At 32.5% G+C, this 24,489-nt stretch overlaps 1 protein-coding gene and 1 long non-coding RNA gene across 2 annotated transcripts in view; one reads left to right on the top strand and one right to left on the bottom strand.

Moving 5' to 3' along the window:
* Positions 1-232: 232 nt before the first annotated feature.
* Positions 233-19,877, bottom strand: LOC141452464 (uncharacterized). Its single transcript, XM_074124643.1, has 4 exons — positions 19,721-19,877; positions 3,248-3,402; positions 1,948-2,060; positions 233-1,714 (listed from the first exon to the last, which is right to left on the bottom strand). Exons 1-4 carry the CDS (start codon positions 19,746-19,748, stop codon positions 478-480), a joined length of 1,533 nt encoding a protein of 510 aa, XP_073980744.1. The 5' UTR covers positions 19,749-19,877; the 3' UTR covers positions 233-477.
* Positions 14,504-24,489, top strand: part of LOC141452466 (uncharacterized) — a 30,088-nt gene continuing 20,102 nt past the window's right edge. Inside the window, exon 1 of the long non-coding RNA XR_012457422.1 lies at positions 14,504-14,662. This is a non-coding gene — a long non-coding RNA (uncharacterized lncRNA). The remainder of the gene's footprint in view (positions 14,663-24,489) is intronic.

The raw sequence follows: 24,489 nt of genomic DNA, 5'->3' as shown, positions 1-24,489 counted from the left end.
AAAACTGCCTTTTTGTTAAACACAGCAACGTGTGAACGGGTACAGCTAGTTATTTATAAAATAAAGAAAAGTTCTACTCGTTAATTAAAACATATATGTGCTACTATTCTCACTCTATTCAATTTAAGAGTATTTATTAATTTATTGCACATTTTCGAATTTATGCGTCCCTGAATTAGAATATAACGAATGTTGGAGAACATTCTCATTCAGGGAAAAAAGAATCACTAAATAAAAACAAAGTACAAAATAATTTATTTAAAAACAAAATAGGGTAAAAGTTTGTTTATGTACATTTGATGAGATTCCAAGGAATGCATAAATAAAAATGGATTTTTACAATTCCAAGACTATTCAATTAAATAAATTCATTCCAATTCAAATTAAGATTGCACTGTTAAATTAAAAGTAAATTTAAATTGTCATTTAAATTGAGATTTCTAAGTTTTGTTGTTTTATACATTCAGTAGAAGCAAATCAATGTTTGGATGGTGAACTCAATGCAAGAACGTAAGTAACTGGCGAATCATTACTTTCCGCAGTCTCTATCCTGTAAAGATTACGAATTCCTTCCTTAGCTAAAGCCCGCCTTTCTTCTGGAGTAAGACTTACAGGTCTGGGTACTGGTTTATTTTGACGCTTTCCAAGTTCTCTGTAGTAGGCAAATTGAGGTTGGTAAGAAGCAAAGTGCGGAGCATCATCACTCTGTGAAGGATTCACTTTAAAGCCAACATTTATTAAAGCGTTGAGTTCGCTTTGTGATAATGGTCGTTGCCCATTTGGTTTTGGAATCCTAACCTCTGGTAATTGAGTTTTTGTATATACAGTCTTTAGCTCTGGAGTTCTGGCAGTTGATACAAAAATGGATGATCTGGATGGTGGAACGCTTGTTGTGGACGCTTCAAGTTGTTGCTGGGCGTAATGTGCTTGCTGTTGTTGAGCTAAAATTGATGCCTGAATATCTTGGTAACTAGGCTGTGGTCTATAGTAGAATTGGGCTCTTTGTTTTGGAATAGTGACCACTTGTTGTTGCTGTTGTTGCGTTGGTTCAACTTTGGTAGTTTCGATTAAGTATTGTTGTGGCAGTGCTTGCTTCACTTCTGGTCTTCTTGCTTGCTGCTGATAGACATCATTTTGTTGAGGATATACAACTTCTTGTGGCTGAGTTGTGTACACAAGCTGTGTTTGAGGTTTTGATTGAACAAATGCTTGTTGTTGTGGTTGAGTGTAAACCAATTGTTGTTCGGCTTGTGCTTGAGGTTGCGCATAAGCAGTCTGGACATTTTGTGGTAAAAATTTAGTTAAACGTCTTGGCAGCTTAGTACTACCAAATTGTACCTGGCTGTAAGAAACTCTTTCAGGTTCAGCTTGTGTTTGGGTTTGGGCTGCAACATACTGTTCTTGTTGCTGGGCGGGCACTTGAATATATTGTTGCGTTTGTTGTGGTGCTTGTACGAACTGACGTGCTTCAGGAAGTTGAACATATTGTTGCTGAGCCTGCTGTAACTGGGCTAGGTACACAGGATCGAATTGCACTCCTTGTGGGTAAAGCTTTTGCAACTGCGCTTGCTGTTGCCTTTGAACATCTCTTACTTCTTGTTCTCGTAGAGCTCTCTGGGCAATATTCTCTTGTAGTCTACGTTGTTGTTCTTGTTCAGGCGTTAATTGTCTTGGTGGAGGTCTTGGAGGCTGGCCGGTAAATGTCTGCGGTGTCCTGTAAAGTGAAAAAGACAATTATTTTCTACAGATTACTAAAAATATAACTGCAAAATTTTTGAAATAATTAGTTACAAGTAAAATAAATCTGTGGAAATAAATTGTGGAGCAATTTAGCTGTGGAGTTGACAATCAAAAGCGCTTCAGTTTTCATAAAATTGACAGCGTCCAACATCGCTTCAATTCCCTTCTGAATCAGGGCTTTAAAGTAAGTTTTAACTAAGGTTTTACCTGGAAACTAAAGTTTGTTGAAGACTGTTTGGATCAGGCTGGGGCTGTTGTGTTGCAGCTCCTTGTTGAAGTTGTAATTGCTGCAGGAAGTTATAATATTCTTGAGGGACTTGCTGCAAATAAAGATAATAATAATAATAATTGCATTAGTTACAACTTCATCTGTTTATTCAAAAATTGTACTGTTGATCAGAATTGAAGTCAGTAATGACAGCAGTAACTCTTCACCGACAAAGCAACAGTAGCCAAGTGAGCTTTAAATTAGGTCTGGCAGAAACATTTTAGTATAAAGGGTTACATTTGTATGAAAAACAGTGAATTTAGAAAGAGTGCACCTGGATCGTGCGTTTGCTGATCCAGGATACTTCCCTTTCATAAGAAGATGATAAATTTTCTTTAAAACATTGTTCCCTCTCTTAACAGTACTTACAACTATTGTAAGTAAATGCTGAATTACTATGAACGTAACGTAAGAATGACTGGAGTAAGAATAACTCCAATATTGGGACGAATTTTTTTTTTAGAGCAGCAGTTATAAAGCGAAGCTGACTGTTGGTATTCGGTTTAAGTCCCTTCTGGCATCTCTTCGATATCAAAAAGAATCATTCAATATCGGTAAACGTTTAGTCGTTCCTTATTATAAAAATACTGAGGACGATGTTCTTTAACTGTTGGAAAATCTATGTCCTATTAAAGAAGCTAAACTTCGGTTTGTAATCTTGAAGTATTTTTACAAATGCCTTGTCATTGGTCAATCATGTCAAAACCATTAACCTCAAGACAAATACTTCTAGGTTTTTATTTTGCATACAACAAGAAATTTTAATGATTGATCTGTAATAAAGAATTTATAATACATTCATAAATTTACTACTAATTTCAGATTGGTATTTCGAAGATCATTTACAGGTAAGATACTTTAAAAGAAGTTCTTCAGTACTTACTCTCCTAAATTCCAGAAGGCATAATAGCTATCCCCCAGGGAATAATAGCTATTATTCTCTCAGTATCTAACAGAAGTTTGCATCATTTGGATCTGATAAATGACAATTCTAATGGTTGTACCAGAACTATAAGTACTTTAATTTATTTGAAGATAGTTCTAACATCCAAGAAGAAATCTCAACGCTCACAAGCTTTATCTAATATGAGAGCTCAAAAGAACAAGATGAGAGTTTACTGTACATACTAAAGCCAATATTATTTGCCCAAAAATGAATTTAATATTAATTTATAATTTATAAAACCATTTTTTATTTTTTCCTAAAGAAAATGTTAGTAACATTGATTGATTAATTACCGCGTTAGGTGCAGGCTGTTGCACGAATTGTTGTTCTTGGCCAAACTGCGTAATTGGAGATCTTTTAACTAGCGTTTTCTCATAAATTATTGGTTGTATTTCTAGCATGATTAATTCCTGTCGTTCTCCTGACACCATTCCCATCGCCACCAAAACTAGAACAAAAATTATGAAACATAGTTTAATTGATATATTTATTAATTCGATCATAATGGAAGAAAAATTCTTTTGAATTTTCTTTTTGGTTTTGAGAAAAACGCTTTCCTATCTAAGAATCTGTATAAAATAGTTCTCTGCAATCATCGTAATTATGGATTAAGACGCCTAAGATACCGTAAATAATGTTTTCAAGTTGTCAATCAAAGAATACCTCTATAATAGTAGTGTGGTAAAAATTAGTACCCATTTCTCTCAACAGATAGGGGAAGCTGCCTAATCTGTACATATAGCAGGCAAGTAAAGTAATATGGGATATCAGGCTTGAAATAAGTTGAAAACAATAGAGACAATCAGTAGGCAGGTAAGAGATTAGTTCAGGTTAGTGTGCACTGGATCCAGCGATAAGATCCTGGATCGAATCCAGCTGCTGGCCCTTACATTTTCTCTTTCTAGGAAGTTCTTGTAGCTCAATGTCCGGAGGCCGGTGCACTGGAAATAAGCTCCAAGTGCCAATGATTTCTGATGTTGACGCGCCTTAAATAAAATTTTTTAAAAAAATAGTCAGTAGGCGACACAAGAGAGCTTCCCACAAAAGTCCTTTCAAATGTGACCTTCCAAAAAGGAGACATTTCTATCTGGTAAGCCTTGAGATTGCTCCCTTTTTATTCTCCTCTCTTTTAAGTACTTTACTGAGAAGTAAATAGTACTTTATCGTAAGAGGCTGTGGCAAATAGGGTATGTATAGATTTTTCACAAAAATAAAATTCTGTGGCTAGGAAAGTTTCCTGGTTTATTGGTATGCATCCCTCAAAATATTTGCATAATACTGCAGAAGTAAATGCTGTAATAAAACTATCATGTAAACTGTGTATTAAAAGGAAGCAAAAAAAGAAATCAATCAAGTGACCTGATAATTATTTTGTTGTATTTTCAAAATAGGATTTCCTAGCTGCGTAAGGATTTTATTTCACTAGAAAATAACTTCATTATTTAAAGTCCTTGAAATTTAAAGTCCTCTTCGAATACTTAAGGTTACAAACACCTGAGAACTTCCAAAAAATACTTTTTACTGGATTTTTTTTTTTTTTGAAAAAAATCAATTGGCCTTATGTGTCAACTTCATACACAAACTTTACAAAAGTTTATCATAGTTATTTTTGAGTAAATAGCGAAGAAAGTAGAAAGCAGTTGACTATATCTTGGTGCAACTTTTTTAAACGTTCATGCCTTTGCTGGATGCACTTTTATTTCTAGAAAACTCCATCAGAATGCAATTCGAAAGATTCAATACTTCGCCATACCCCTTAAGTGACAGTAACAATTGCTTTACCACTATCAAACATCAACAAAGATATCCAAGATTTATCACCCTAGTAGTATCATTAAATTTGAGTACAGGATGCCGGAACACTTTCAATTTCCTGAAATCGTGCAGGCTGGTCGGGCAATCAACAAAAATAAGAGCTAGTATTATCATGCGCCAGAAACAACGGTGGAAGTTAGAAGTGGGAGTGGCTTCGACTTTCTCTGAGCAGTGTTACATCACTATAATAAGCCCGCATTAATAAATATAATATCAATTATAAATTACTTTCTTACACTTTTGCCCGTTAAAATCTTACGGTTATTTCCGTTCAAATTTAGAAATATTATTATTATTTTGGGACACTAATCTCAAAAGAGATAATTATTTTAATAATGAATAATTTCATGAAATTCTCTCTCACTTAACAAATAAGTTTTTTTATTATCATGTACTGATTCATCATCGAAAGCTCTAAAGAAAAAGAAATACGAGGGTCGTTTGAAAAGTCCGTGCAAAGTCAGAGAGATAGCACCACTGGCGCGTATCGAGGTTATGTTTAGTTAGTAGCATCTCTTGGAAGAACACACACCAAGTTTCAGCCAGATCGGTCTATTTCTTTGTGTTTGGCATTCGTTTGAATCGAGAAAGTCGAGTGATTTTCAAAAAATGGACGAAAAAGAATTTCGTGTGCTGATTAAACACTACTTTATGAAAGGCAAAACGCCTCAGGAGACTAAAGAGAAGCTTGATAAACATTATGGTGACTCTGCACCTTCGATTAGAACAGTTTATAAGTGGTTTCAAAATTTTCGGAGTGGCCATATGGGCACAAGTGATGCTGAACGTTCTGGACGCCCTGTTGAGGTTACTACTCCAGAAATCACTGTGGATGAAACATGGATACATCACTACACTCCTGAGACCAAAGAACAATCTAAACAATGGATTACCAAGGGGGAATCTGCGCCAAAAAAGGCAAAGACCGTTCCTTCGGCCGGAAAGATTATGGCGACTGTCTCTTGGGATTCGCAAGGAATAATCCTCATCGACTATCTGGAAAAGGGTAAAACTATTGCAGGTGCATATTATTCATCGTTATTGGACCGTTTGAAAACCGAGCTGCAAGAAAAACGCCCACGATTGGCCCACAAAAAAGTCCTTTTCCATCACGACAACGCACCAGCTCACACCTCAGTAGTTGTGGTCGCAAAATTAATGGAAATAGGGTTCCAACTCGTTTCACATCCCCCCTATTCTCCAGACTTGGCTCCCTCGGACTACTATTTGTTCCCCAATATGAAGAAATGGCTGGCGGGAAAAAGATTTTATTCAAACGAGGAGGTGATTGCAGAAACGAATGCTATTTTTCAGACTTGGACAAATTCTATTATTCGGAAGGGATCAACAAATTAGAGCAGCGTTGGACGAAGTGTATAAGCCTAAAAGGAGACTATGTTGAAAAATAAAAAAGTTTTACCCCCAAAAATTAAGTAGTTTTTATTTTTGCACGGACTTTTCAAAAGACCCTCGTAATCATAGAGAAAGGCAAATGTGAGGCAGGCCAATGGACCCTTAACATTGCAGGTCAAAGTGCCTTGAACTTCCTTTTTTTAACACAGAATGTTTGAGGTATTTTGACACCGGAAGAAATATTAATGTTTTATATTATTTAATTTTTTTTAATTTTGATTTTAACACCAAGTGTTTTGCGTTGCAATCATTTTAACTTTCTCTATTTCTTTTTAATTGATTAGAAGAAGTTTTAGATCGTGGCAAATTTTGTAGACTGAGTCTGAATTGCCATTTTTAAAGGTTCTGAAAAGTATTTGCTTTCACTGAATGCGAACTAGCTAATTAATAAAAACTTGCGGATAGCTGAAGTTCTATTGCTTCAAGTAAGATAGTGTTAGAAAACATTAAATAAAAAAAAGTGATAATGTCGGATTAAAAAAATGATTTACACGTTTCGTTCGGTAGAAAGTAAACTACAGAACTGAAACATTTTCATTTAAAAAATAATTATATAAAATGTAACCTTCCTTGAGGGTCGTAATCAGGCACTCTAACCAATTAAAAGATTTTAGACCTAAGATTATGCCAGTTAGTCGTTGTGCAAATAGTTGAATTACCCTTAAAAACATTCTAAAATTTTTAAAAATTATATTAAAAAATCATTCCCTTCAGCAATAGTTTATTTTTGTTGACACGAAAAATTATTTTTTAACTTTCGACGCTAAGAATAAAAAAAAAGAAAAAGATTTCTAGTATTTTTAATAACCTCATACATCTTTTTAATAGTCTTTAATTCTTGCTCTACTTTTAGTTCCTTTAAGGTGCTTCCTTGAAGATTAAACAGCTGAGCATATTTTGACTCAAAACCTGGATAATCTTAATTTATAATTATACAATAACTTATCTCTTACACGCCAAAAAGCTATGAGGCGAATGTAACCAAAATGTAGAACATCAATAAAGTAATAAAAAAAAAAAAACTTTTGTAATGAAAAAATGAAGAAATGTTAACCGATCAAGAGCCAGGCTTGAGTATCGTTCTGCCGCAATAGATATTAAACCTTTATTGCAAAAAATGGAACTATTTCTTTACTTAATTTCTGATTGTGAAATTGGAGAAGTGGGAGAATTATTGTCAATTTTCAGTTTTTTTAAAAAAATAATAATTTCTGTGAAATAAATAACAATGTCAAAACTTTACAAAGGTTGTGAAAACAACGAGATATATCTTACATTTACTTTTTTAGTGGACTACCAATTATTATTTTTATTAAATTACCTTGGAATTCTAGATAATTTACAAGATTTTTTTTTTTTTTACATTAAGTAAAGTAGAAGTTGTTTTTTTATTAGTTTTAAAGAAAGGACATTCCTTGTCTGAGAACAATCACCTTTTGCCTTTCGAGGTTAATTCTTCAGATCTTAGTGGCCATCGCCCTTCGTTAACTAATGAATTAGTTGTAGGTGTCATTTTAGAAAAGGTAAATACAATTTTATAGAAATATAACAATTATATTTGAAATTGAAGCAATTCTAAGACTTACTCAAATAATACAATAAATAAAAAGAACTGTAATATTTTTATTTCCTACCTAAATGTAACTGTTTACTGTTACTATTTTACGAGGGTCGTTTGAAAAGTCCGTGCAAAGTCAGAGAGATAGCACCACTGACGCGTATCGAGGTTATGTTTAGTTAGTAGCATCTCTTGGAAGAACACACACCAAGTTTCAGCCAGATCTGTTTGGCATTCGTTTGAATCGAGGAAGTCGAGTGATTTTCAAAAAATGGACGAAAAAGAATTTCGTGTGTTGATTAAACACTACTTTATGAAAGGCAAAACGCCTCAGGAGACCAAAGAGAAGCTTGATAAACATTATGGTGACTCTGCACCTTCGATTAGAACAGTTTATAAGTGGTTTTAAAATTTTCAGAGTGGCCATATGGGCACAAGTGACGCTGAACGTTCTGGACGCCCTGTTGAGGTTACTACTCCAGAAATCATTGATAAAATCCATGATATGGTGATGGATGACAGAAGAGTGAAGGTGCGTGAGATTGCTAGTGCTGTGGGCATCTCGAATGAACGGGTACATAATATTTTGCATCAATATTTGGACATGACAAAGCTATCCGCAAGATGGGTGCCGCGATTGCTCACGCTTGACCAAAAACGAAATAGTGTGAAGTGTTGCAAGGACGGTTTGCAGCTGTTCCAGAAGAATCCGCAGGACTTTAAGCGTCGTTTCGTCACTGTGGATGAAACATGGATACATCACTACACTCCTGAGACCAAAGAACAATCTAAACAATGGATTACCAAGGGGGAATCTGCGCCAAAAAAGGCAAAGACCGTTCCTTCGGCCGGAAAGATTATGGCGACTGTCTTTTGGGATTCGCAAGGAATAATCCTCATCGACAATCTGGAAAAGGGTAAAACTATTACAGGTGCATATTATTCATCGTTATTGGACCGTTTGAAAACCGAGCTGCAAGAAAAACGCCCACGATTGGCCCACAAAAAAGTCCTTTTCCATCACGACAACGCACCAGCTCACACCTCAGCAGTTGTGGTCGCAAAAATAATGGAAATAGGGTTCCAACTCGTTTCACATCTCCCCTATTCTCCAGACTTGGCTCCCTCGGACTACTATTTGTTCCCCAATATGAAGAAATGGCTGGCGGGAAAAAGATTTTATTCAAACGAGGAGGTGATTGCAGAAACGAATGGCTATTTTTCAGACTTGGACAAATCCTATTATTCGGAAGGGATCAACAAACTAGAGCAGCGTTGGACAAAGTGTATAAGCCTAAAAGGAGACTATGTTGAAAAATAAAAAAGGTTTACCCCCAAAAATTAAGTAGTTTTTATTTTTGCACGGACTTTTCAAACTACCCTCGTAAACTTCAACCACACTCCGAACTATTAGAGACGTGGTCCACAAAACTGAGAGGTATTGTGGTTTCAATTCCAGATATCGGCATTGGCTTTTATTTGATGGTATTTAAAGAAATAAAGAACAGAAGTGCAAATTAACTCAAACCTTAAATCTCGTCCATTCAGTACATATTTATCTCGAAACATGAATGCTCAAGATTGGTGGCGAGTAAAGAACATATGAGACCCTCTTTTCCGGACAACTTTACTTCGAAACCACCAAATTTTATGACTGCTTAGCGAGCCATTCTTAAAAGTTTTCAACTAGCAATAATTATTGCTAGAAATGTGTATAAAAGTAATTATATTATAGTTAAAAGTAAATAAAAGTAGTTATCTGTCTCCGTTTATACACCTGACAAGTTCCTCCTGAAATAGACATTGCTTTAATTAACTCTTCAACCAAACGTGAAAAAATTTGCACTCTACAATAACAAGAAAGGAACAATATACCTTGATCGCCATTGAGGAACTAAGAGAAAAACAAAGAACGGTTAGCGGTTACATTTTACAATTCAAAATGTCCTCAAAGCGCATCGCCTTCTTAGCTCCTATTTTTTATTTTTTAACACTTGTACTTTTTTATTTATCATTGGCGCCTGGAACCTTTTTCGCTAGCCTCTTCACTTTACGAACAACATTGTCCGGAAAGCGTGCTGCCAGTAGAAAGAATATCTTAGAGCAACCAACGATCTTTGCATGAGACTAATTTACTGTACACATTATTTACCATTACGCAAAACCTAATAGAATGTTCCGCATTTTGAAATGGCGTGCATTATCTGTTGTTACTTAGAAGTAACCTTCACATTTAGCATCGTGTACGTCCTTGACTTTTCCTTTTGTCTGGCGCATCTTTCAAATGCATAATATCCTTCCTTTTACTTATTGCATTCATAATTATGATTACTAATCAAATATTAGTTAACTATGCATTTAATGTAATAAATCGATGAACCCGTATCGATTACAGTCATTCATGATTTAATATTCTAATTATTAAAAAAATAATTAATACAAATATGAATGTGAGAGCGTTGAAAGTAATGATTTATTTTCGCAGAGTTTGGGTTATTAATTATAATTCCTGCGTAATAATTAATTTCTCTGCCATTGAACTGTTCTCAGCAATTCTGTCTAAATACATGCGTCTGATTTTGTGGGTGTGTATATAATATTAATGTTAGTATGTAATATAACTAAAAATTATTATTCCTTAATGTCTCTATCCTTAGGAAAACACGTTAAAGTCTTATTGTTGAAAGGGTAATAAGTAAATAAATAATTAGCGTATTAAAAAGTACTGTGTATAAAATGAAATAATCCAGGGTGTGAATAAATACGTTTTTTTTATTTTATGTAAATTAAAAAATAGTTAAACCACGAAAGGTATTTGACTTTTGATGTTTATCAACGCATAATAAAATTACTGTGAAATACAGAATATTGCTTTGCAAATTACAGCTAATCATTGAACTCTTTATGAAGTAGTTCGGAACAATCTAGGCTTCCCGAACTCATTATATTACTTGTTATCTGCTTTGACAAAAAACAAAAAATAATATATCATCAGAGATTTGGCCAATTTTAAGCTATTTCAATTTATACTTTGACCAGTACTACGTATAAATCTGCCCAACACTGGTATGCTCATTTTTAAATGGTGAATTGTGCGGAGATCAAAACAAATAAATTTATTATATTAGATCATTGCAGTCAATCAATTAGATGTCTATAAAAAATATCAAACACCATACTATCTTAGAAAGAAGAAATTAGATTAAGTTAAGAAAAGATAACATGGAGTTTATAACATTTTAAATTTTCCACAAAACTAAGTAAATATACCAATAATAGTCCTTAACTTATAAGCCGGTGCTGCTTCAATTTGAAGTTCGCTCTGTTAGAAGAATTTTGAAATAACAGAGATTTCAATTACATAGCCAAAAATTTAACAAGGGAGTAAAATAATACCACCAATGGATTGAGATCAGAACTATTTTAATTTACCAAAGCAAAACTTAGGTTTAGCAACTTTGGGAAGAGAAAATTAGGAAAATCTCGCAGATAAAAAATTAAAATATTTTTTATAAAGTAAAATTATGCTTATTTCTTTCTTTATTTTCAAAAAACTGTTAAGGGGCTTGAGCGAAGGTGGGGAACTGCAATTAACTATTAGTAACTATTAACACCAAAATGAAGTTCAAGGTTTATGAATTGAAAGAGAAGTACTTCTATGCATCCTAATACGGGGGTCCGTGCTCTAACCTCTAGATGTAAGGCGCCTAATATTTTAACAATATTTTAGACTTTTCTAAACTGTTTTCTAAAATAACTCAGATTATCCGCCTAACTTACTGTAAAGTAAAGAAAAGTAATCGCCTATTTTTTCAGGCGGGGCTTAACGTCCAACTACCATTTACTAGGTGTCGTGGACGGAGGCGACTAGCAAACGTATTTTACTATTTCTCATTTAACCATTAAATAAAATCCAAGGCCAAGACCGGGGAATCGAACCCAGTACCACAACGCATATCAACCTTGCAGGTCTCGCCTCTTAACCCTCTCGGCTACCGTGGAGCCTACCTAACTTACTGTTGCAAGTTCTTTATTACTTACTGCGGTAAGAGCCAATATTTGTAGCAAATTACAAAAGTAAAAAACGTTTGCAAAAATAATTTTTTTTTTTTTTCTAGGATGTGAATTTAAATCTCGTAAAGTGCTCGTAGGTAAATCCTACTTTCAAATTTACTAGAACCCCGATGCCATCTCAACCAGACTTTCCGTTTTTATTTTTTCCGAGATGACTTAGTCCGTAAAACAAAAAATAAAAAACTAAATTTTCCTTTTGAAACGTTTCATTATTGGAAAGTTTCAGACAGAATTTTTTTCCATTTCCTTGGTTCCCAATACTACATTGTACCACTTCCGTATCTGTACGAAATTCTAATAACAGGAAGAAGAAAGTAGCCATATTTAATTTCATATTTATTATGATTACTAAAAGTTTTATGTGAGAAATGTTATTTACGTAACAGGATGTGTCAAATTCACATAGAACCATTCTAATCCTTTCTACTTCTCCAGGAAGTACAAATAATTTATCTTTACAGAGGAAATTATATTTTGTTGAACTACGATTAACTGAAAGAAAGAAGTAACACTATTGTAGCGAAAAACAATTAGCTGGAAAACTTTTTTATTCTTCAATCTTCATAGAATAGTTGGTATTATTTTTCTATTGTCAGAATGGCGGAAATAATAATTTAGCAAACAAAAACAAGTGAAAGAAATCATGTTATTCATTATTTCGACCAAAAATCATTAAGGATCCATTTTCAAGAAAAATAATGCTGTGAAGACAAAAAAACATTACTGAGTGTTTTTCCTGATTGAAGATATTATTTGAAATTTCAGCGATATTGCTTTTTTTTGCGGTGGGTGGATGAGATTCACACATTGCCAATCAATGTAAAAATTGGTAAATTGCGAATATTTCCACCAATTTCCCTTACCGTAATTTACGTAAAGAAATTATGTGTTAACTAAATATTTTGTGCGTAAGAATCGCTTAAAACCAAAACGTTTATTCTATAAAAGGGCACTTTTCAGTTGATCGGTTGATTCTTGAAGTTAAGAATTTTTCTAACACATCGAATTCATGTTAGTTAGTTTTTTGTTTCACGTTACGAGATTCAATGTTTTGGTATTTTTGACAGAAAATTATAACTTTAAAAATAAAATAAAAAAAAGTTTGCAAAAAAATAACTATTTTTCTATACAATATAATTTCCTATCAACACTAATATCAGTAGAACAGTATTATCTCAAAAGAAAGAATAGAGAACAATAAGTGAATTTCTTACGCAGTGTGAGGGCTCTTCACACGTGACAAATCTTATTGTGATCAAACAAAGAAAGTAATACCAAATATAAAACATTGTTTAGCGTAAGAAGAACCAGCTGACAATAGATCACCCAATCTTGAGAGAGAGAATATGCGCAGAAATGAACTATAGTAAGAAATATATAAGAATCTGTATGAATAGGTTAATTAATAAAAATATATAACGTTATTAATAATACAATAAACTAACACACCTCAAAAAATAGTGATGTAACCCACACTTGAATTTTTTGAGACAATATTTCTATTTAATTATTTGGAGCCATGCAAATTAGGATGAAAGGACAATGGAGATATTTCTCTTTGCAATGGTTTACATAACATGGTCCAGTTTCTCTTGCAAATAGCCGGAGCTGATAAAATCATTTCTTTAATAGACAATCTGCATAATTTTAAATGCACTTCTCTTTTGGAAGAAGATACCAGTGAATTATTTTCGTAGGAAGTTAACGTTCTGTTTTCGTAAATTGGCGTAAACATCTCTTATTATGGTAATTTTAATAATATTCTTTAACCTAGAAGTTTTTCTTTATTTTATTACCACTTTCATTTATTTCAATTTTTCTGTGAAAAATGGACACCACAAATCCGAATTCCAGTTTTATTACATTCACTTCAAAAGCTAAAATGGATTTTCTGGTCTGGATTAAGGACGTGATGGCTTAGAAGAAAACAAGTTAGCCACAATGGAGCCAAAGAGGCATTAATCTTCTTCTCCATCAACCCAAACAGTTCCATGAGAGTTAAAAATACAAACAAAAAGCCTATGACATTTGTGTATTTCCTGCTACGAGATTTAACCTCAACTACTCCGCTCATTGTCTAAATACAATAAGAATATACCTAAATCCATCTGTAAGCTTGACTAACCATATAATTTAAGATAGTACAAAGAATATTGTAATAAGAGATCAATTATCAACTTTAAGTCTCCTTTACTTTCATATCTTTCTTCAGTACATATTTCACAGACAAAATATCGTCATATGCATCTTGTCAAGTCCATGAAACATAATAAAATCAAAATTTAAATACCTCTACACTTATTTAGAGTATGAAGACGTACTTGCTAAGCACAAGAGAGCCCCTTCTATTCTATAAAATCATTTTTCGGTTAGTTTTTTAAACTAGCCATTCTTTTAATGCTTTAAATGTATTTTTTTGTTAAACTTAGTTAATTTTTTGCCGATAGAATTTTATATTTTTCTGAAGTTGCACTTTAGAAGGTTACTTCTTAATTAGACCCCTTCCTTCCAAAAATAAATTTTCTGAAATTTATAAAATCAATTCATGTACAATATTTTTGTAATTGAAACATACTTGAAGCATGTAGTAATTATAAAAGCTAGTTTTTATAGAATTCTGTTTGATAGCTCGTAGATTGTAATACCAGTAATATTTTAGTAAGGATATGTTACATATCTTGCACAGGCAATTGGATACTGCTGTTTGCATGCGGTTATGGACTATAATATGACAATCTCCAGATTTACTGTTATAACCTACCTACACATACACCAGGAATGATATGAGAGAAAGGATAAGACAGGAGTTCAAGTGACCCAACTTCTTTGAACTGACTTACATATCAAGGTACTTCGCTTTCACTTTATGTAATCATCTCTTAGAATACAAGCTCTGGAGAAAAATCAATTAAAATAGAAATTAGAAAAAAAAAATTAACAGAAAACAAATTCTTCAACATCCAAGATTAAAGTTTGATTAAAATTGTTGTTAAACTTTTCCAAATATCTTTGTTAATATTCATGTGCGAATAAACTGTCTTAATGGCAGGTTATTAAAATAGTGTGTTACGTTTGGTAAAAAGACAATTTTTACCTTCTCAATGAGCCTTAATATAGCACGCAACCTTTTTTTTACTCAATACTGAAATAATGGTGTCAATTAATGTCGGTAGTTGAGATTGAAAATGATTGACCATCATTACAATTTAATTTGTACTGTAAGCAAATCGAACAACTACCTTAAGAGGTCAACAATATTTGCTCCTCCAACGTCAATCAATGCATGCCAACCTAACATGCTACAACTCTTCAATCAATCAACTATAAGATGGATGGAACTTCTCTTCTCGTCTCACAATTTCTACAGAGGATCAATCGGGAATCTGTAGTCAACAATGAAAGGTTTGGGATACTTAATTGTGACATAATTTTTAAAAACATTTTGTCTTTAAACCTGGCAGTTACATTCACATATACGAGTATGTTGTTCCTTTTTAACCCACTTATTTATCCATTAAAGAAAGGCTCTGCGAACCAAAACCTTTAGGAATAACGTTTACTGATAAAACGAACGGTTGTTTCATGAGTATAATTTCCTTATAATTTACAGAATCCTTTTTAAAAATAACATTTTAATGTAGCTCGGAAAAAGATAGGATTAACTGTCGGAAAAATATGTTATATGCAATGTACTCATTAACTTTTCTAACATATATTCAACTTTAAGTATTATTATTTGCATCAAACTACATACATTAAAGCAATCGAGGGATTCTGAACGTCAAGATCCTATTCGGTAAAGTCGCATTTTCACGCACTTGAAATCTGTGATGTAAAAATTACATTAATTATTTCACACATTATTTAAATCTCTTGTTGAATTTACTGCAGTAGTTCAAAACATAGTTCCATTAACCTTTAATTCAAACAACCTATTTTATGTCCAATCGTATGTAAATTGTAAATAAATAAATTGTCCCCCCAGTGCTAAGTAAATTAAATAAAAATCCATATATTAAGAACGATAAACATTACTTAATATTTTTGTCATGCTTTCTTGCTCCACAATGTGCTGTATTTTAATATTTAAAATTAATTTTTAACTTTAAAATAACAGAACATTATGAAATTTTTTTTCTTAATCTTTTATTTCCAAATTGGTTGAATTTAATGTAAAAATAACCTACTACAATTACACAATCCATATTACTTCAAACTAGAATTTATAAAAAGTAAAAGTTGTTAGTCTGAAATCCTAGCCGCCAGAAAAATAAAAATTTATGTTGTGGGAACTTTTACTATTCCTTTGTGTAGATTCTACACTGTAGAATTTTGACGAAATAACTTTACAACATCCAAAAGACAAATTTTAACGTCTTAGCTCTCTAAAAACATTCTGAAATCAAATTACCCATTTAGGATTGTCTTCAATAAAAATGATCAAATGAAATTTGAAAGAAATAGTTTTAATTGGATTTTGAATTAGAAAAAGTAAACACATCTATTCCTATAGATTTAAATTACCAGTTGACGGATTTTAATGTTTGGATTTAAGTAATTTGTTTGGATTTCTTACTTAAAAGTAACAAACTTCTTTAATTTCCTTGTATCAACTTCATTTTTTATTTATTTATATTTTATTGTTTTATTAGCTCTCTTCCCTTCATAAACAAAGCAACAATTCAAAAATGTAATATTGTAAATGGTTACGCGAGATTTGTAAAGTTAAGCCAACTTTTTTTCTAGTAAAATGGTAAATACGAAAATAGATTAGGATTAATTTCACAACATACAATTGTTATATCACAATAAGTTCAGGTTTAACACAATTAAAAATAAAACATAAAGAAAAGGAAATAGTTTAAAGAATGGAAACTTTATAAATGATATATGACAACGCTTATATAAGTAAATTGCAATCGGTGGGAGTTAGAAATGCTTTCAAAAAAAATGGACTTAGTGTAAATATACCAGTACTTGTGATAAAGGAAGTCACGAAGTACAAATCCAGACCGTTTTTATTTCTTCTGCATTTTCTTTCTCATGAAGTTCACTAAAGATAATCTCTGCTTCCTTTCACTAAACTTTCTATAAGAAATGTATTTTCATTAAAAAAAAAAATGGGATATTAACAAATATTTTAACACATCCTTCTTCATAACACTAAACACAGTAAGAGCAACCAACACAATATAAGCAATGAGTTAAATTTCAGTACAAACAATCTTGCAATTAAGTTTAACTAACTGCTTTCTATTTCAGGCTAGAATATACTTACAATGATTTTAAACAACTTTATTATAAATTATGTAACTAGTTTTACAAACCAGAAGTACTTGCTTTGCATTTAATTATGGATTAGAGTGCATTTTTACTGTTAAACGGTTTAGAAGGTAGCCGAGAGCGGTAAACACATTTAAAACTAAAGAAAGTGAAGCACCAGAATAATAATTTTTTTTGAATGGCACTGATTTCCGGTATAAATTAGTTCCGTATTGTATTTCTGGCAACGATGTAAAAATGTTTCTTGTTAATTTGAAAACTTAAGGAAATCTTTTCTTTAGTTTAGGAGGTAACAAAGAAATTTGCATATTCAGTAACTCTTCAATACTTTGACTTTCCAAAATTGATCTTTTTATTCTACACTTTATTGTTTATTAACATCACTCTAGTGCGTAAAATCTGAGTGAAATAGTTTAAACACACGCACATTAACTACATAGAGGTGCTGCCTAATGGTAGCAGCCAATGTCACATGTTGAACTTTTTTTTTTCTTTAACTCACTTTATTTAATTTACAACTGCCTATTGGCAACAAGTAAATCGGATTACAATATATAAATAAGAAATGGCTGGAAAGATTTGAATGAGGACCATCCAATGGTAACCATCATGAGTCAACTAACAGAAGATGCCGTTGAAGTGAATTCGAAGGATGCCTTTTTTAATCATGCGCTCAGGTGATCGCAAGGCCATCGACGCTTCAGTCTTCGGGGAGGATTCGAGGGAAGAGTAGACTGGGACAGGTTGCATCTAAGCGGATTGAAGTGTTGAGACAGTTTGGAATGAAATTTGGTGTAACGGGATTTGGCTAGGTCATGGACAAAAGGGATTTTTAGGTCAGTGTGGATTGTGTGATTGCTAACGTAGAAAGAAGCGTTAGGGATTGTGCGTAGGATTTTCGATTGAAGGGATTGGATGCGGTTGAGATTGAAACGCTTTGCAGTACCGTACAGTTCAAGTCTGTATGTCCAGATTGGGGCTAGTAGAGGTGTGTAGATTTTCTTTTTGTTGGTAATAAACAATTTGGAGCGTTTGTCGAGTAGTCTTTTGGTCATGTTGGTCATGTTGAACTAATGATTTAAAAGACGAAAGTGGTTGTCAGGGAGGGTTCAGAATGATGGATTTCTGGCTAGATATTTATATGGATCGAGAATGTTTTATGGATTTTCTTATAAGAAGCGGAAGCAACGGTGCTAATAAATGTTATTTTAAGAAGAGTGACAATGGAGTAAAAATTTACTAAAGATTTTGGACTGAAGCGATTGGATTTGAAGATGGGAACCTTTAGCTGAACCCCAATGTTTTGTTCCGTAAGTTCAGATGGGTTTTAAGACCAAGTTTTAAATTAATCGTTTGTTCCTTGGACCGAATTCCGTAGATATTGGAAGTTTTTAATTATCTTAGGAGGTTTAATTCCATTTTTACATAAATTTTAATTGAAATGTTTGCCACGATCCCGCGTCGCTGGTCGGTTGTTCGTTATTCAGAGAATAAATACAAGTACTACTCCGGAATTTCATTATTACTGTTATTATAAAATATAATAATATACTATAAAATAGACCTACAAGAATAAAAGTTTTTGTGGAGATGGGTGCCCTAAAGCACAAGACCTAGGACACATCTGGACCGCTAACCTATTCGATAGAAATCCCTACCTCTCATCCAAGTCACTCATTCATCTTCACATTGTTTACACCACGTCATACTAGTTTCAGCACCTTCTCAAATCCGTCGATTATTAACCTCTATTCCAAATACCCTCAATCTGCATTGTACAAAGCATTCCCCAAGGTTGTGCGCCACAGACTCTGTAGGACCATCAATACCAACCCTGTTGGCATTACGACTCTTTAACGAAACCTCCCTCCCAAATCTGCAAGCACGCTTCTTCCCCTTCAACAAATATTTTTCCAAAATCAAAGATCCAATCGACTCCATTGACAAAACACATGCAGCAAACAAACTTGAATGTACCAAATGCAACTATAACCACATACGAGAATCCAGACATTTTTTAAGAGAAAAACTTAGATAACATCAAGGAAAACTAGGAGCTCTACTATTCTATATAAGAATGTCATAACTCTTGAGTCATGTCTTCAATTTCAACAATCCTTCCGTCTGAACCATATATTTTATTATTTTTTGCAACACTAGTTTAAAAAAATGTTTTAGATTTACCTTTTATAGTTTAGTAACTCCAGTTAATAGAAAAAACACATCAAAAGCAAAACACTCCCGACTTTTATCGTTATTTTTTAAACTTTTAAATAACTATTCAACTTTAAGTACACTCAGAATAGTGCAAAATTCACTTTTTGCACTTTAGCCCAAATGAAGGGGAAAACATCTAATTTGTGAGAAAAGTCAATATTTCGTGCTTAAGGCATCAGTTAGCAGAGAACCACACTTGTTTTTTGTCTTCTTCGATCTAAACACTTCTTCACTTGAGCTCACCGCTTTAGGTTTGCATAATTTAGTAGGAAAGAACTAATTTCTTCACAATTGGAGGAGATTATTAAAAAATAAATATCACTTCTTTAGTTGTGCAAATTGAATAGCAACCAGCAAAAGTAATCTAAAAACAAAGTAACAATTGTTAAAAGAATTAAGTACTTACCGAATAAAAGTATTGGAACGGAAGTCATGCTGTCTTTTTACTCGAAGAACGAGAGTCTTTGGCGTTGTAGAACCAAACCGACAGACTATAAACGCTCCTCAACTATATAGCTGAGAGAGGGAAGATTAAGGAGCGGGAGACTTGTCCCAACCTGTGCAGTTCGCCTCTCTCTTGTAAACTTGTAGTAACCCTTCTCTATCAGTTAGCTTGTACCAATGTTTGGAAAAATTAGTAATTGAACTCTTATATTTTTATTGTTATTATTTTACATTATAAATATCCTGAACTTGATACCAAAGACACTGAAATTAATGCCGACAGAATAATATCAAATAAACAAATAAAAACTGGATTTTTTAAAAAGCTGTTTATTTTTATTAAACGTTTATAAACGTAAAAGAGCTTAATTTATGCGTTTCCTTAAGTGATATTTCTTTCGACTTTCTCCAAATTTTTCTTCATGAACTACTTCGAAATTTTGCAAGAACAATTTTTAAATTAGTAGTACTGACCGAAATATTGAACTGTTTTTAATCAAAACCACACAAGTAGAAAAGGTATTTGAAGCACAGTTATCCTTGATTGTGTTTGTTAATAATCGAATTTGGACCAGATTGTGAATCTTTCTTCTCGCAGACTTGTAAAATTTCAAGAACACTTACCACCCAACAGATGCACTTATGTCAACGATGTTTACATTGCACTGGAAACAGTCCTGGAAGGTTTTTTTTTCTGGAATCGCATTCTGTTCTCTCTGCGATTTTTTTCTTTCATGGGACCAATCATTTTGCCGTTTATGAGTATTTCGATTATAAGGAAAAGGAAATATTCAGATAGGGCTTCGAAAACAATTCCTTGGATCCTACTTGGTGTCATCCCATCTCCTTTTTGAGCGGGCATGAATCAATTGTTAAGGAACTAAGTGGTGAATTTTAATTAATTTTCCTTAACTTTCATTTTATTAATTTCTTTTAAACAGTATTCGTTAACATTATCTACCACCCTAAATCTCCATCTTTATTGAGTTTGTTTTACCCTCAGCTCTTCAAGAAAGTAATCTTAAAACTTACTATCCTAGAAAAATGTTTCCAAAAATTATGTTTAAGATGTGATGTAGTTATGTGCGAAGTAAGTAGCTGCTAAGTTTTTAGAAATTCGCTGTAAGTTTACCTCATACACAAGCAGTGATAACGATCAAACCATAAAAATGTTTGGTGGACTTCTTTCTTTATAAATCTCAAATTCGAAAATCTGCTAAAATCATTACTCATTCTCGGAGTGAGCAATAAATAATTTAAACTCCATTATTTTTCATAAAGAACAGCTGCCGCCTGCGGTGAACACAGCAGCTTGCATCTTTAATTTACTCCATCATTGAGAAATAGTTTGGTTCACGAACTCAGTCGTGATGATATTATGTTGAGATGTTAACTGCAGTTTTACTGCGAACTTTGGGGCCATAAGTACAGTTCTGTTGTGAATAAAATAACAAGGATCTGCATTCTATGATCGTGCTTTATCCAATTTGCATTAATAAACAAGCTAAGACAATGTTTAAACAAATTCATTTCTTAAATATTGCAATTCATACTTGCAGTTTAATGTAAAGTACTTTTTACCGATGCAATGAATTTATGCCGTAAGGTCCTTTTCCCAAAACTAAAGCAGATTATTTCATAAATAAATATCGATTGGAAATGTTGATTTGATAGTTCCCGATTAGCTGCAGAATAAACTCCTACATCTATCACTCTTATTTACCATAAAACCATGAAAATGAAAAGATTCTTAAAGTAAACAAAAACGTAATTCTGAAAATAATACAGAACTACTTATTGGTATCTTAAGTTACAGAATTTATTCAATAATTCTCATTAGAAATTTGATTCAAACTATTTTTTATCCAACTTTAAAAGATTGTCTACAGTAGAGAGCATAATTTGTATAAATAAAATGCAAATTTCAAGGATATTGAAAGTTAAAACAAGTACGGAAGAACGAGCTTCACTTTGACCAACTGCCGTGACTACTATTAGATTGTTTTGTAAGTTAGCGCTTTCTACAGTTCTCTGTGGATGATTTTTATAGAGGAGATACTGCTATTGTAATAGCCAGCACATTGAATGTTACCAACTGAATCCAGAACGTTTACAGCACATTATTTTATCCTGCTGAAAAATAGGTAATTTTAATTAAACTTATTTTAAAAATATCTCTTATGTACGAGATAAATTTACTGTATTATTATAATTCAAACTCCTATTGCCTTACCAAAAAAGTTCAAATAATCCTTTAGAACATTAAATTTGACAATATTCCGTTTCATCCTTATATCTCTGTTAAAGAATCCTTCCAAGATCCAGGAATCTCCAAGCCTTTTCAAAAAAAAACTACTTGTGAAGATCTCCTAAATCCTGTTTATACTTTCTTCATACGAGTAAATTTAGTAAAACATAAAAAAGGTGGATCATGTAATGGAAGTGGGTATCATGTATCTAAGGGTACAAGATCCTTGACTAAAGCTAGGTGCGGAAAAAGCTTTGATTGCTGAGGGGTTTGGACGTGATGATGCCTGCGACCTTGTGTTATCTTTTACGATAGGACAAAGAGGGATGTTTAGAAGCTTTGCAGATTGTTGATCTGATGTAAGCACTCAATCTTTAGGAATCGGCTCAAAATTAATGTTGTCTTCGCGTTTCTACGCAGATCACTACGTTTTTCTCCAATGTTTCTTTACGGGGGATGGAAACCGATGCTTTGGATGAGCCTTGAGAAACCAGTTTACAATTTAGAGCCTTCTCTCTCTTCAAGGCTTTTCAACTTCGAGTCGCAAAATCAATCGATCTTCTAGATTCAACTTGGTCATTATTTAAATCACATAAATTCATAATTTCTTAAAAGTGGTTACCTAATATGAAACTTTAGGTAAACAGGTCTAATTATGGTAGCTTGAAGAAAAACAAAAACTTTTTGTTAATAGCGTTTTCATTTTTATGAAATCGTCCAGATTTGTAAAACTTACTGGATTGATAATTTACAACAATCTGAAAGGAAATTCGAGAATGTTGTTAAAAATATTATGCTACACTTTTTTCCTCAAGTCATACATTTCAATTACAATTAGAAAGTCCACACTGCATTACAAATGCCTCCAACAACTTTTCAAAAGTTTACTTTTACACCTTTACAAGAGTCGAATTTATTTAACTTGATTGTTTTTATCGCATCAAATTAATTAACTATTTTTATTATTGAAATGTATTATTTAAATTATATTAAAACCTGTTTTATTTTATAAAATACTGATTTAGGTTCTAAGAGTTTTGCTAGAGATTTTGCTTTATAAATGCTCTTTTTTCGCAAAGCTTCCTGGTTTAAAAACGTAAAAACTATTCCTCCATTTTGTCTATTAATTTTCTTTATTACTACGTTTAAATAATTTTTAAAATTGTCCAACATAATCAAAGACAAACACTTTGTATATTAACAACATACTTAAACATTTATCAAATATTGAATTAGCATCTTATACATTTGTTCGAGTAAGAACCCATTTGGCAGTTCTCTAAATTTGTGCCAAACATTATTATGGAATAGCATAATTTTACGCTTACAGAAATTGAATGGATTTATTTCCAAACGAATTATAGTACAGAATAAGTGCCGAGCACAAATTACTTGTGACCCCAATACAATTCATTATTTGATTCCTACAACCACCTTATTTAACTTAATTGGTACATCACCACAATCCCATCATCTCTGACAAAGGAACCACAATAGATATTCTAGGTCACAGATATTACTTAGGTATCATTTCCTGGATAATTAAAACATTAAACAGTTGCAAGAATAATCTTGGAATGAATATGCTTTTAATTCCTATTGAGAATCAAACCAAATTGACATTTAAGATAAAATGTACAGCTTTAATTTTCGAAACATATCAGATGCTTAGAATGAATATTTGTCACTGTATCATGTGACAATGTATCATTATTAAAAGACTTTTCTTTATGTTAAAAAAAAACAATAATTTTAAACTTGTTCACTAAACAGATTATAAAAAAAAGGAAAGAAATTCAATAAAGAGGTAATATTTTAACAGTTCGTTATTACATACTAGGGATATCTGTTTTGAGCGGACATATCATGTAGTTACTACGAGGTGCCTGCCAGTAAATTCTTAAGCGAACTATAATAACTGTCAACAGTATGAGCTATCATTATATAGAAATTGATAAAAAGCTTCAGTAAAATTTTGTTTATTTCCTATTTGCTTGTATTAGTTACTTCCTTGTAGGATTGGAAAGCCGGCATCCAAAATCCGGTTTCAACTACTCTTCTCTTCATAATGATAACGAATTAACACAAGCAGCTAGTTGAAGCACTCATCTAGTTTTTATTTTTATTTTTAGATGGTAAATTATTTACTCATTATACACATAATTTCTCTAATTAATGTTTTACTTAATTTCTAATTATTGCTTTCCAATCGTCGTTTGAAATTATCCACCTTTTTTATTTCTGGTCAGAAACCATTTTCAGTTACTTTTAAATATTTTTTACCAAGTCTAAATTGAATATTTTATTAATATAATAAAAAGAAAAAGTGATGACTGAACTGTATTTAGTAGATTATATTTTAAACCAAGACAAATCAATTTAAAGCTAAAGTTAAATTTTCCATTGTTCTAAGCCACAGTTTCAGAGAGTTTAAACGTTGTCGCAATACGTAGTTCTATTTTAGTTCATCTTTTTAATACGAG

The sequence above is a fragment of the Rhodnius prolixus genome, unplaced genomic scaffold, assembly GCF_049639745.1.
Source record: "Rhodnius prolixus isolate KJV_2025 unplaced genomic scaffold, Rpr scaffold_3, whole genome shotgun sequence".
Lineage (NCBI taxonomy): Eukaryota > Metazoa > Arthropoda > Insecta > Hemiptera > Reduviidae > Rhodnius > Rhodnius prolixus.
Note: the sequence above shows the minus strand (reverse complement) of the source record. Positions and strands in the feature narration are given on the sequence as shown.

Excerpts from the sequence above, each read along its gene's own strand:
- LOC141452464 (XM_074124643.1), bottom strand. The coding sequence starts at position 19,748 with ATGACTTCCGTTCCAATACTTTTATTCG. Across the intron at positions 3,403-19,720 it reads CGTTCCAATACTTTTATTCG|TTTTGGTGGCGATGGGAATG; the intron begins GTAAGTACTTAA and ends TTTTTGTTCTAG. Across the intron at positions 2,061-3,247 it reads AACAGCCTGCACCTAACGCG|CAAGTCCCTCAAGAATATTA; the intron begins GTAATTAATCAA and ends CTTTATTTGCAG.